At 39.7% G+C, this 14,798-nt stretch overlaps 1 protein-coding gene across 17 annotated transcripts in view; it reads left to right on the top strand.

The window, feature by feature from the left end:
- The window catches only part of CPLANE1 (ciliogenesis and planar polarity effector complex subunit 1), a 180,046-nt gene that overhangs the window by 99,558 nt on the left and 65,690 nt on the right, over positions 1-14,798 (top strand). For 16 of the 17 annotated variants that reach the window (XR_012668393.1, XR_012668392.1, XR_007356612.2 and 13 more), the window contains 5 exons: positions 756-1,692; positions 4,138-4,301; positions 5,653-5,801; positions 5,930-6,012; positions 8,726-8,808. Coding sequence is in view for 14 of the 17 variants with exons in the window: in XM_048849585.2 (XP_048705542.2) it covers positions 756-1,692; positions 4,138-4,301; positions 5,653-5,801; positions 5,930-6,012; positions 8,726-8,808 (1,416 nt within the window). In the remaining 3 variants the exon portion in view is untranslated. The remainder of the gene's footprint in view (positions 1-755; positions 1,693-4,137; positions 4,302-5,652; positions 5,802-5,929; positions 6,013-8,725; positions 8,809-14,798) is intronic. The other variant, XM_048849591.2, reaches the window with a different exon arrangement.

Genomic DNA, 14,798 nt, shown 5'->3' with positions numbered 1-14,798 from the left:
CCCTCACAGAGGAGCATAAGGAGCTGCTTTGCGCAGTCATGGGCCTGTGAACACTGCTTTGTAGTCTCTGGTCAAGTGTGCATGGGCACAGGCATGTCCTACAGTGGAGTACCCATAGCTACAAAATATCTCAAAGAACTCAAGTTACTGTACAGGTATGTAATCTCTGCTTTTTGGACTCCCACATCAGTTTCTGTCACTATTCATGATCCCTGTCATCTAACTGTTCATCATCCATCAGTCCCTCATCCCCGCTGTATCCTCCCTCCATAAATACTTTAATCCTCTATTATGTCCTTTGTTATTCCTGTGACCTTATCCCCTCTGCACAATGTCTTATTTCCCCTTATACTCCCATTCTCTCACCCTAAAAATGTAATAATTATCCTGTATAATTTACCAAAGTAACCATACAATCTTAAAGTTACTCCGATCCTCCTACCCTACCATTTATTTTTTCATGTTTTCTGTTCTTAGATTGTAAATTATTATTAGCAATAAAAGTTACTGTGATACTTCTAAGTTAATATTGGTTTGTGAATTATGACTACTACATTTTGTCTATTTTGCCACCTTTACATTGCATTAATGTGAATTTTTGCAATTAATTTCCTATTTTTATTTAACAAAAGAGAGAAGAAATTAAGAGAACTGTTGCATTAACATACTTTATTGAATTTAATTTTTTTTTTTAAAGAAAGTATTAGAGTTAGCCTTCTGATTTTTTTCTGTTTTCATGTTTTGCTGTATTGTAGGGAGACACGGCCTCACACAGAAGAACAAACTGGTCGTAAGAAAACTGCATATAAGATAAAATATCTTAACTGGAAAGCAAAACATAAAGAACAAAGTAAAGTTTTGCCAAATCAACATACTTTGCCTGTGGTAGGTGCATGGGAATTTGAACGTGATGATGATGAATATGTTAAGTTCTTAGATCTCTTTTTGAGTTACATGCTTGAAAGAGACTTTAACTGCAGTGATCCTGGGATTCCTTTTCTGACCAGCTTTTCTGAACTCCTTAGAGAACATGAACTACACTCTCTCCTTTTTGATGTGCATACAACACTGAAACGTCGACAGGGCAGAACTAGTAGCCAGAATGTGTTTAGAGCTGGTTGCTGCTATGCTGTTACTCTTGCATCTTGTGATTCCAAACCAGCTTCCTTGTGTAACAAAAAGAAAAAATATTTGGAAAACCAAATGTCTGTTTCAGTTCTACAACCAGCAGACTCCTTGCTGTGTGACTCAGTGAATGGAGTAAAAAAATACATGGGAAAGAAAGGTTTATTTGGTCTAAACCACCTGTCAGTTTACAGAGCACAAGATAACAAGCAAGAAATAACTATTACACCCATAACCCAGACCTTGTCTGACCATGCTTGCTCTAGTCTACAAACTTCAGTGACCTGTAAATATATGTACAAAACAATTCATGTGAATGATGTTATACCAAGAGAGGAACTTTGTCTAGAACTGAAGAATAAATTTAGCAATATTGCAAGACTGCTTGAATGGATGATCAGATGGTCTGATAGGAGATTGCTATATGACACCAACAAAATAGAGTCATTTCAAGAGAGCCGCCCAATGATGCATGTGAAAACATCAGCAGCTGCTATACTTACATCATTATGGCTTCTAGGACGACCCTATTGTGATGAATCACAAGCTAGGATCACTAGTTTTAAGGTAAGGGGATTGAATAAGTATTTAGTAGAGAGAGCTAGTATTGTAATTAATTAAACTTAAAATATTATGCATTTGTGTATTTTAATTCCTTTTTACATGCATGAATTTAAAAGTAGATATTTTAAAATGCAGTATATAATTTAACTTTTTCCCATGCCTTTTTAAAAAATATTCATCTAATATAGACACTAATCCTGCAAGTTGTTCCATACACATGGACCCCAGGCATCTGTGCAGAACCCTATTTAAATAAGTGGAGCTCCAAGTAGCAGCAGTGGTTTGCAGGATCATGGGCTTAATTTTGACTGGGTATTTATTTATTTGGTTGCTTTTTTTGGCTGTTGAAAAATAATTCTCTACAGACATAGGAAAAAAGGACATTAAAATATTCAAATGTTGCACCCCATTCTGTCACCTAAACACAGGTTTTTTGTTTTGGTTTGTTTTTTTTGCTTAAGAGTATTTTAAACATGCTCAAAATATTAAGGATGTTAATTCATGTTCAGTGTCACATAAGTAGTCAGCACCTTGCAAAAATGGGTGCACAATGAGCAGAGCTGTGAATATCGTAAAACAAATAGGAAAAAAGTGTGAGTAATTTCCATTACTTGGGAAGATTGACAGCAATTTTAGGTAACTGAAATCCATGTTAAAGATTTCATATGTATGTTTCTGTAATTTCCTAAATTACAGCAGGAATGCCTGTAACTTGTACATATTACCTTCTAAAACCATAACAAGACAGAGGGGACCAGAATCCTAGGGGATAGCGAATTGACTCATAGGAAAGCACTAAATACCATATGTTCGACACCTTGTTGAGGAACACATTTTAGATAAATGTTGACAACCAGGTTATATTTTATCTCAGTGAAAAGATTTGCCATGTCAAAGTGACTAGTAATAGCAAAAAACAGCATCACATAGTCTTTAAAGCAACAGAATTACTGAACACAATGTGAATGCTTGAGACTTTTACCTTCTAGCTGCATTCCAGGTAAAGATTAGAATACTGAGTATCAACCTCTCTATAAGGAGTTGCTAGGAAGAGATAAACATTCCAAGAGTGCTGGAGTTCTTTCTGTGAGGTATTTTTATGGGTGAGAAGACTTGCGTTGTAGATATAGCTCTATCGTCTGTTGTGAGATCTATGTAATTTATCTAGATACTATTGTATATGAGTAGACGCTTGAAAATTTTGGCTTTAAGTGTCCAGTTTTGGTCGTGTTGTTTGAAGAAATGTATAAGGTTGAAAAGAGTACAGCAGAGAGCAACAAGAGAAAAGGCTCATATGAGGAGAGACTTGAAACTAGGCTTATTTAGCTTTGAAAGAGAGGATTAAGATTTGACATATTTAAACTGGCTAAGTGCTATTATAAAGTTAATTTTGCATTTCTGCATGATGTTACTGGATAGGTGAGAATCAGACATTCTAGGTTTAAAATAAAAGGAAATATATATAAGAATAATTTGATGTAATTGTAAATGGTAAATAGGTACAGTGAACTCTTGTTCCCAAACTCTTTCACAGCGTGAGTCAAGTGTGAACATTTTTAAGCAAAGTTGAATCTCTGTGGAATTTAACAAATAACAAGATTAAGGGTGAATTAGTTGTTTTTGAAGTTAGGAGTAACTAGGGTGACCAGATGTCCCATTTTTAAAGGGACTTTTTCTTATAAAAGCGCCTATTACCCCTCACCCTCTCTCCCCGTTTTTTCACAGTTGCTATCTGGTAACCCTGGGAATAACTGAATCACATTTTGGATTTATGAGGATTTTTTTTCTTTTTGTTGAGCATTCTTTCCCCTTCTAGATAAAGTAGATTGTTTTGTTTGTGTAGTCTCTTCTCCTCTGACACAAATGGTGTATAATGCACAGATGACTAAGGTATCACCAGAATGTTCCAGACACCAGAGATGTTTCTGAATGCTTCTGGTTATACACAATATTGAAACTGTTTTTTCTACCTCTGACGTTATTTCTAGTAATAACTAACCATTTGAATTTAGCACTGATTTTATTTCTGATGCACAAAACCAAATGTATTTTTCTGCCCATTCAGTTGTATGTAGTATGAAACAATTTTTAATTATTACATACTATTAATGATAGTGACTATATAATAACTATAGTGACCATATATTGACTATTTAATGGTCGTCCCATACTGTTTTGCACAGAATTCTTTGCCTCATTCAGTGCACAGGTTGGATGTGAAAGGATGCAAAACTCAGATTGCACAGGCAACCATAAATCGGGCTTTTTTTTAACTGTGTGAAATCCGTAATACCTTCAGCCTGTAAAATTTACATCTGGAGAAAAGGATGTGTAGTTAAGCAGAAATGCAATACATACATCTGAAGTAGGAGAGAGATTCTTACAATTCAGGTGTTGTTTTTAACTAGAAAGACTTCTGAATGTGTGTTTTGGGTTTTGTTTTATTAGAGTCCAGATTATCAATACCTAATGAACTCTGCATCCCTACCAGAAACTAGATCCAAGATACAGAAAGAAAGCAGTACGGATACAGGCTGTTCTCCATCAACAGAAACGCTACACGCTGTCCAGGATGTAAATGCTTACGATGAAGTTTGTGAAAATGTTTTAGGGTAATATTTTAACTAGAACACTCAAGTTGATGTAATTGCTCAGCTAAGCGGGAAACATTGGCATGCTACATACAAATCATATCTTCTTGATTTACAGCCAAATTCTGCTTTCATATATATTCATAATTGTTTAAGGCAATTGGAGTTGTAGGCAGGTTGCAAGGGAGTGTAGTGGGAGATGCTCTTATGGAGCAAAATTTCATCCTTATTTGTTAATTATAGTCTTTACTCAGCAGAGATTTCTATGCAGATATAAATAAATAATTCCACTGAAATATAACTGAACTTGTTCTTTTTTATAATGTTCTAATATGTATCAGTTTTGTAACCAGATCCTTTCACATTCCATTGTGCAGTTTACACATTACTATTTGTTTTTGCTGTCTATATCTATTATTTGTGTTGATGTACTTCTGTCTGGACATATTCCATTTGACAGGCTGTACCATATAATTAATTTTGAGGAAGCTCAAAACTACCTCAGAATATATACAGAACAGTGAATATTCCTCATTTTTTTTATAAAAAATCCAAACAAAAAAATATTAGACTTGAACATTTGTTCTCATCAGAGATATGGGCAGGAATTTAAATTTGACCGCTTTTGGAGGGGCACATTAAAAACATCATATGAGGACACCCTCGCTATAACAAACCTCTGGGGATCAGAGCCATTTGGCTGTTATAGCCAAGGTTTTGTTATAGCAAAAGAGAGGGGGCCACAGCTTCTCTGGGCCCAGGGCTGTTGGGGGTGGGGACACACAGCTCCTCTGGGACTAGAGGAGTTCTGTGCCGTGGCCCCGGGCGCGGAAGGCGCTGTTAGCTCCCACCACCACTCTAGGCTCACAGGAGCTCTGTGACCTTGCTGATTATTGGGTGGGCCCATGCCCATGCTTGGGCTCCCCCCTACCTTGTGCATGTCCTTGGTTTGCATGACTGGAGCCAAGGTTGTGTCGTACTTTTGTTATAAACCTTGATTTTCAGAGATTTAGAACTTGACTGTGTAAATTTACACCAATCTGGAATTTGGCATTTATGATCATAGCAAAACTGCATACTTTTACTAAATTATAAAAAGAATAGTTCATGTAAAAATCTCACCAATGTATAGGAAATATCAGATAGTTTTAATGATTTGCGTGCACTTCAATACACAAACTCAAAGATAGAAAAAAATGGATGATAGATACTGGTCAAACTAACAAAAAAAACCCAATTGTTATAGGTAAAATAAGCACAACTTATTAAATAATGAATGCATACAGCATATAGCCTCCCTATATACTTATGTCATACATAAATGCATTATTCACTTATTTTTTGTAATTTGATCTGTTATACTAATTTACAGAATATCTACAAAAACAAAACATTCTGAAAAGAATGAAATGAATGAGAGTTATTCTGTAACTCACAGTACTGAAGAAGGAGTAATAGGTTTTGATGAAGAAGTGGGAGCATTCCTGAAGAAGGAAATAGATGCAACTTCAGAAACTGAAGGTTTGCTCCTTTAGCAAAATTTTTTTTTTTATACCATATCCCTTTATCTTAATAAAGTTGTCAGCCATGTAGTTTACTGATTGTATGTACTTTATTTTCTTTATGAATTACATCCCTTTATTTCATAGAGCTCTTTGAAGAACCATTTGGAGTTCCAAAAAGCCCCAGTATTTCTGTCAGCATTAAACCTGTACAACAACAAAAAGAGGAGGCAAGTTACTCTCTCAGATGAATGAAACAATTACTTTTAAATATTATATTCAAAATGCATTATTCCCTGTTATATATAATGGGGGGGGGGGCCTTAAAGCACTCAGTGTTCACCAGACTGCTCCCCTTAAGTCAATGGTACAATGCCCATTGATTTTAACAATAGTAAAGTTAGGCCAACACTGTGCACTTTTGAAAATCTTACCCAATGCTTATAAAAAGAACTATGGTGGGGGGGGGGTGATTCTGGTTTAACATGCTGCTTGTACTGAATACTGTCTATTTTTACATTTAGCTCTTTGACTAACAGTAATCTAGTATTTCTCTTCATTATAATGCAAAGTAATGCACATTGGAAAATATAATCTCAACTACACATCTAAATTATGGGGTCTAAAGTAGCTGTTACCACTCAAGAAGGAGATCCTAGAGTCATCATGGATCTCTGAAAACATCTGCTCAAGTGCAGTGACAATCAAAAAAGCTGAGAAAGTTAGGAACCATTAGGAAAGGGATAAAAAATAAAGCAGAAATTATCATAATGCCACTGTGTAAATCCATGTTATGCCCATACTTTAAATACTGCGTACAATTCTGATGGCCCCATCTCAGAAAAGATGAATTGGAAAAAGTACAGAGAAAAGCAACAAAAATTATTAGGGGTATGGAGCAGCTTCCTTATGAGAAGAGATTAAAAAAAAATTGGGAGTATTCATTTTAGAAGAGACAACTAAAGGGGACTATGGTAGAGGCCTATAAAAGCATGACTGATGTGGAGAAAGTAAATAAGGAAATGTTATTTACCCCTCCATATAACACGAGAACCAGGCGTCACCCAATGAAATTAATAGGCAGCAGGTTTAAAACAAAAATAATGAACTACTACTTCTCTCAATGCACAGTCACCTCAAACTCATTTCCAGGAGATGTGAAAGCCAAAGGTGCAACTGGATTCAAAAACTAATTGGATAAATTCATGGAGGATAGGTCTATCAATGGCTATTAGTCAGGATGGCTAGGGGCACATGCTCTGAGTGTCCCTAAGCCTCTGACTGCCAGAAACCGGGACTGGACAACAGAGGATGAATTACTCAATAATTGCCCTGTTTTCATTTCCTCTGAAGCATCTGGCACCAGTCACTGTTGGAAGACAGATTACTGGTTTAGACAGACTATTGGTCTGACCCAGTATGACCATTCTTATGTTCTTATAATACATGATATTGTCTTTTAAGTAGCCAGAGCGATTATGTAATGACTTCAAATCAGTTTTATTCAGTTTACAAGTACACAGATACGTTTCTTACTTCCACTTTGAAAACTTAACGTGGGATCTGTAAATAAGCTCAATTTTTTTTCTGGCTCATGTATCCCCTAAATTCGCTGTAAGCTGCATGGCTGCACAGCAGCCTATTTTGCGCCACGCAGGTGTTTAGGGAACCCGTCCCTCCCCGAGTCCCAACCTAGCCCAGTCCCCAACCGGCCGCGGCTGGGGTGGCGTGGCCTTCTGCTGGCCCCAACTCCGCTGCAGCCCGGCTCTGCTGTGGCAGCCCGGCCCAAACCCAGCTGAGTGTGGCCCCAGTTGCGGTCCAGCCTGGTTGCAGATGCGGCCAGGGCGGTGGAGCACAGACCTAAGTGCGGCGCGGGCGCAGACCCAGACCCAGCCTTGGCTTGGGCACCCCTCAGGGACCAGGGAAGGGGCACCTATCCTGCAGCCCCAGCCCTGGAGCTGCCGTGGGGGGAGAGAGCTGAGGGGTGGAGGGGGGGTGAAGTCCTCTCTCCCTGCCATAGCCCCGGAGCACCCTCCTGCCCCCAAACCGCTCATACCCAGAGCCCACACCCCCAGCTGGAGCCCTCAAACCTCTGCACCCCAAATCTCTGCCCCAGCCCTGAGCCCGCTCCCACACTCCAAAGCCCTCAGCCCCACCCCCACCACATTAATTTTGTTATGTGCACCAATATGAAACTGATGTGTCACATATCACCTCCATATTGGTGCATATAACAAAATTCATTCCGCGCATGGGTGGGAAAAATTAGAGGGAACACTGATCACCACCAGTATCAAAGATTCAGTACTAGGAAATTGGTCAAGAATTCTTTTGCTGATGTGTGAATCAGAATAGAATCTGGTTTACCTTCATGTAGCACTTTAGAACCAATGCAACGAACAGGATTAAAAATATGTACTATTGTCCTCAATTCTGCCATGTGGCTTGCTAGGGTTGGACCCTTGTGCCTGGTGCAAAATCCTGGGCTTTGCTACTCCTGGAAATGATTATTCATAGGGTCAGTCCTTTTAACTTGTAATCATTTTGTTTGTTTATTTTTTGTTTTTTTGCTTGTTTGTAATTGTTTTGTTTCCATGCTACCAAGGGGAATAGTAATAGGTGGATGCCTGATTAGCAAGGTGATACTGCTGCACAGGCCTGATTCTATGGCAATCTAGTGAACTGAATTTTAGAAATGGTTGAAAACTCATGATAGATATGATTAAATTTAGTTAAAGAAGTCATTAGGACACCTCCTTGCATTTTCTATAGTTCTGTAGCTATGCAAAAACTAGGATGTTTGGATTATTACAAAAAATAATCTGAATTTGACCACATGGATGATTAATCAGAAACAGTCTAGGATTTTCATAATAATCTATTTAGGCAGAAGTATGCTGAAGCAAATATATACATATTCATATGCATCTTTTTAAATTGCAGCATATCTCCACTCTAGATATAGAATTTCCATGGGAAGAACCCATGATGGAAAAGTTAGAAGAAAAAAAAGCCAAACAAAATGGGTAAGAGAAATTGATATCATTAGTATTTCAAAAGAATTAGTTTATTACTACCTTGTTAAATTTATAAAGAGAGAGTATTATTCTTAATTAAAAAAAGATTTGTTCTTGGTCATAACAACATACTTATAGTTTGAAGCTAAATTCCAGCCCCCCTTCCATTTCTGGTACGTGCTAGTGTATTATTGCAGGGTTGGCCATGAGAAGCTTGGTATCTACAACTGAGTGTTTATCTTAAGAACAAAGCAAATGTGTTCTTCAGTAATTGAAGAATACAATCAAGTCGCTTCAATACATTATTTCAGGATTTTTACAGAGAACCCCCATTTCCTTATATTAATTAAAAACATTTTTAAAGTTGTTGAAGCATTTGTCTTTTCAATGAAAAACCATATAAAGAATTACAGGAACTCTGCATAGACCATCTCTTGAGTGTCTCTCGTGGTCTTATGTTTGAATTGATAACTTATGTGGCTTACTTGTGTGATTCAATTGTGAGTTTCTCAAAGAAAGATATTTGTATTTTTCTGCGTGTTTTTTTTTCACGTTCGCTGTCTGGAATCTGGATCCCCAACTGCTGGTCTGATATTTTTCTTGATGATCGGAGGAGAGCAGCTCAACTCCTTTCAAACTGGCAAACTTGTACCAGTCATTCCCTCCAATCTGTTTCCCTGTTTGAGACTACTTCCTTTATCATTAATTATTTAAAATCTTCACCTGGATTTCAAGAAATCCAGACAATGTCTTACCAGTTACGATGGCATGTGAACTGAATCAAACTAGCTAGGGACATAAAGAGTAACAAGCACATTCTACAAACACATTAGAAGCCAGAGGAAGGCCAAGGACAGAGTAGGCCCATTACTCAATGATGGGAGAAAGAAAATAAGAGAAAATGTGGAAATGGCAGAGGTGCTGAATGACTTCTTTGTTTCGATTTTCACCAAGAAGGTTGGTGGCGTTTGGACACCTAACATAGTGAATGCTAGCGAAAATGAGGTAGGATCAGAGTCTAAAATAGGGAAAAAGAAGTAAAAAATTACTTAGACAAAGTTAGATGTCTTCAAATCACCAGGGCCTGATAAAATGCATCCTAGAATACTCAAGGAGCTGACTGAGGAGATATCCAAGCCATTAGCAATTATCTTTGAAAAGTCATGGAAGACTGAAGACGTTCCAGAAGACTGGAAAAGGGAAAATATAGTTCCCATCTATAAAAAGAGAAATAAGGACAACCTGGGAAATGACAGACCAGTCAGCTTAACTTCTGTACCCAGAAAGATAATGGAGCAAATAATTAAGCAATCAATTTGCAAACACTGAGAAGATAATGAGGTGATAAGTAACCGTCAGCGTGGATTTGTCAAGAACAAATTGTGTCAAACCAACCTGATAGCTTTCTTTGACAGGGTAACAAGCTTTGTCGATGGGGGGAAGCAGTAGATGTGGTATATCTTGACTTTAGTAACGCTTTTGATACTGTCTCGCATGACCTTCTCATAAACAAACTAGGGAAATACAGCCTAGATGGAGATACTATAAGGTGGGTGCATAACTGGTTGGAAAATTGTTCCCAGAGAGTAATCATCAGTGGTTCACAGGCATGCTGGAAGGGCATAACACGTGGGGTCCCGCAGAGATCGGTTCTGGGTCTGGTTCTGGTTCTGTTCAATATCTTCATTAATAATAGAATCATAGATTAGGTTGGAAGAGACCTCAGGAGGTCATCTAGTCCAACCCCCTGCTCAAAGCTGGACCACTCCAACTAAATCATCCCAGACAGGACTTTGTCAAGCCGGGCCTTAAAAACCTTTTAAGGGTGGAGATTCCACCCCCTCCCTGGGTAAGCCATTGTAGTGCTTCACCACTCTCCTAGTGAAATAGTTGTTCCTAATATCCACCCTAGACCTCCCCCACTGCAACTTGAGACCTTTCCTCTTTGTTCTATCATCTGTCACCTCTGAGAACAGCCAAGCTCCATCCTCTTTGGAACCCCCCTTCAGGTAATTGAAGGCTGCTATCAAATCTCCTCTCACTCTTCTCTTCTGCAGACTAAATAAGCCCAGCCTCTCCTCGTAAATCATATGCCCCAACTGCCTGATAATTTTTGTTGCCCTCCACTGGACTCTCTCCAATTAGTCTACATCTTTTCTGTAGTGGGGACCCAAAACTGGATGCACCAGTGCCGAATAAAGGGGAATAATCACTTCCCTTGATCTGCTGGCAATGCTGCTACTAATGCAGCCCAGTATGCCTTTAGCCTTCTTGGCAACAAGGGTAGACTGCTGACTCATATCCAGCTTCTCATCCACTGTAATCCCCAGGTCCTTTTCTACAGAACTGCTGCTTAGCCAGTCAGCCCCCAGCTTGTGGCAGTGCATGGGATTCTTCCATCCTAAGTGCAGAACTCTGGACTTGTCCTTGTTGAACCTCATCAGATTTCTTTAGGCCCAATCCTCCAATTTGTCTAGGTCACTCTGGACCCTATCCTTACCCTCCAGCGTATCTACCTCTCCCCCCAGTTCAGTGTCATCTGCGAACTTGCGGAGGGTGCAATCCGTCCCATCCTCCAGATCATTAATGAAGATGTTAAACAAAACCGGACCCAGGTCTGACCCCGGGGTACTCTGCTTGATACCGGCTGCCAACTAGACATTGAGCCGTTGATCACTACCCATTGAGCCCAACAATCTAGCCAGCTTTCTATCCACCTTATAGTCCATTCATCCAATCCATACTTTTTTAACTTGCTGTGATGAATATTGTGGGAGACCGTATCAAAAGCTTTGCTGAAGTCAAGATATATCACATCCACCGCTTTCCCCATATCCACAGAGCTAGTTATCTCATCATAGAAGGCAATGAGGTTGGTCAGGCATGAATTGCCCTTGGTGAATCCATATTGACTGTTCCTGATCACCTTGCTCTCGTCCAAGTGTTTCAAAATGGTTTCTTTGAGGACCTGCTCCATGATTTTTCCAGGGACTGAGGTGAGACTGACGGGTCTGTAGTTCTCTGGGTTCTCCTTCTTCCCTTTTTTAAAGATGGGCACTATATTTGCCTTTTTCCAATCACTCGGGACCTTCCCCCGAGCGCCATAAGTTTTCAAAGATAATGGCCAATGGCTCTGCTATCACATCAGCCAACTCCCTCAGCACCCTTGGATGCATTAGATCTGGACCCATGGACTTGTGCATGTCCAGCTTTTCTAAATAGTCTTTAACCTGTTCGTTCACCACTGAGGGCTGCTCTCCTCCTCCCCATACTGTGCTGCCCAGGACAGCAGTGTGGGAGCTGCCCTTGTCTGTGAAGACTGAGGCAAAAAAATCCATTGAGTACTTCAGGTTTTTCCACATCATCTGTCACTAGGTTGCCTCCCCCATTCATTAAGGGTCCCACATTTTCCCTGACCTTTTTCTTGTTGCTAACAAACCTATAGAAGCCATTCTTGTTACCCTTCACATCCCTTGCTAGCTGCAACTCCAGTTGTGTTTTGGCCTTCCTGATTACACCCCTGCATGCTCAAACCATATTTTTGTACTCCTTCCTAGTCATCTGTCCAAGTTTCCACTTCTTGTAAGCTTCCTTTTTGTGTTTAAGCTCACCGAAGATTTCACTGTTAAGCCAAGCTGGTTGCCTGCTATATTTGTTGATCTTTCTCCACATCGGGATGGCTTGTTCCTGCACCCTCAATAAGGCTTCTTTAAAATACAGCCAGCTTTCCTGGACTCCTTTTCCCCTCATATTAGCCTCCCAGAGGATCCTGCCCATCAGTTCCCTGAGAGAGTCAAAATCTGCTTTTCTGAAGTCCAGGGTCTGTATTTTGCTACTCTCCTTTCTTCGTTTTGTGAGGATCCTGAACTCAACCATTTCATGGTCACTGCTGCCTTGGTTGCGACCCACTTCTACTTCCCATACCAATTCTTCACTGTTTGTAAGCAGGAGGTCAAGAGGAGACTGGCCCCTGGTTGGTTCCTCCAGTAGTTGCACCAGGAAGTTGTCCCCAACACTCTCCAAAAACTTCCTGGATTGTCTGTGCACTACTGTATTGCTCTTCCAGCAGATGTCAGGGTGATTGAAGTCCCCCATTAGAACCAGGGCCTGTGCTCTGGAAACTTCAGTTAATTGTCTGAAGAAATCCTCGTTTACCTCATCCTCCTGGTCCGGTGGTCTATAGCACACGTCCACCTTGACATCACCCTTGTTGCTCTCCCTTATAAACATAACCCAAAGACTCTCAACAGGCTTTTCTCCAGTTTCATACTGGAGCTCTGAGCAATCATACCACTCTCTTACATCAATGATTTAGATAATGGCATAGAGAGTATACTTATAAAGTTTGTGGATGATACCAAGCTGGGAGGGGTTGCAAGTGCTTTGGAGGATAGGATTAAAAATAAAAATGATCTGGACAAACTGAAGAAATGGTCTGAAGTAAATAGGATGAAATTTAAAGACAAATGCAAAGTTCTCCACTTAGGAAGGAATAATCAATTGCACACACATAAAGTGGGAATGGACTGCCTAGAAAGGAGTACTGCAGAAAGGGATCTGGGGGTCATAGTGGATCACAAGCTAATTATGTGTCAACAGAGTCACACTCTTGCAAAAGAAGGCAAACATCATTCTGGGATCTATTAGCAGGAGTATTGTAAGCAAGACATGAGAAGTAATTCTTCCACTCTACTCCGCACTGATTAGCCTCAGCTGGAGTATTGTGTTCAGTTCTGGTTGCCACATTTCAGGAAAGATGTGGACAAATTGGAGACAGTCCAGAGTAGAGCAACAAAAATGATTAAAGGTGTAGAAAACATGACCTATGAGGGAAGATTGAAAAAATTGGGTTTGTTTAGTTTTGAGAAGAGAAGACTGAGAGGGGACGTAAGTTTTCAAGTACATAAAAGATTGTTTCAAGGAGGAGAGAGGAAAAATTATTGTTCTTAACTTCTGAGGATAGGACAAGAAGCAATGGGCTTAAATTGCAGCAAGGGCAGTTTAGGTTGGACAGTAGGAAGAACTTCCTAACTGTCAGAGTGGCTAAGCACTGGAATAAATTGCCTAGGGAGGTTGTGGAGTCTCCATCATTGGAGATTTTTACGAGCAGTTTGGACAAACATCTGTCAGGGATGGTCTAGATCAGTGGTTCTTCCCTGGGGGTGCGAGACATGCCAGGTTTTTTTAGAAGGTAAATCATCGAAAACACAAATTAAGCACAGGGACGTAAGTACAACTTCTTTGTTTCATCAAACCTATGTATTTATTAACATTATAGATTTTGTTAATGATTACCATAATATACAAACAAAAATATATCTAGGTTTAAAGAACTGACCTACTTCAACAATTTTTGATAAGAACATATTTTGAGAACCAAAGGGGTGCCGGCTGCAGTGAAGGTTAAGAACCACTGGTCAAGATAATACTTAGTCCTGCCTTGAGTGCAGGGGACTGGACTAGATGACCTCTTGAGTTCCCTTCCAGTTCTATGATTCTATGTAATTATATTGTAATAATACTAAATTATATATATAGATAAAACGTCCTCAATATGTGTAGAGTTTGTTGTAGTCTTTCATAGAATCATAGAATATCAGGGTTGGAAGGGACCCCTGAAGGTCATCTAGTCCAACCCCCTGCTCGAAGCAGGACCAATTCCCAGTTAAATCATCCCAGCCAGGGCTTTGTCAAGCCTGACCTTAAAAACCTCTAAGGAAGGAGATTCTACCACCTCCCTAGGTAACTCATTCCAGTGTTTCACCACCCTCTTAGTGAAAAAGTTTTTCCTAATATCCAATCTAAACCTCCCCCACTGCAACTTGAGACCATTACTCCTCGTTCTGTCATCTGCTACCATTGAGAACAGTCTAGAGCCATCCTCTTTGGAACCTCCTTTCAGGTAGTTGAAAGCAGCTATCAAATCCCCCCTCATTCTTCTCTTCTGCAGGCTAAACAATCCCAGCTCCCTCAGCCTCTCCTCATAAGTCATGTGTTCC

Source organism: Caretta caretta, chromosome 5 (genome assembly GCF_965140235.1).
Source record: "Caretta caretta isolate rCarCar2 chromosome 5, rCarCar1.hap1, whole genome shotgun sequence".
NCBI lineage: Eukaryota > Metazoa > Chordata > Testudines > Cheloniidae > Caretta > Caretta caretta.
The sequence above is the reverse complement of the archived record's forward strand: the minus strand, read 5'-3'. Positions and strand labels throughout refer to the sequence as shown.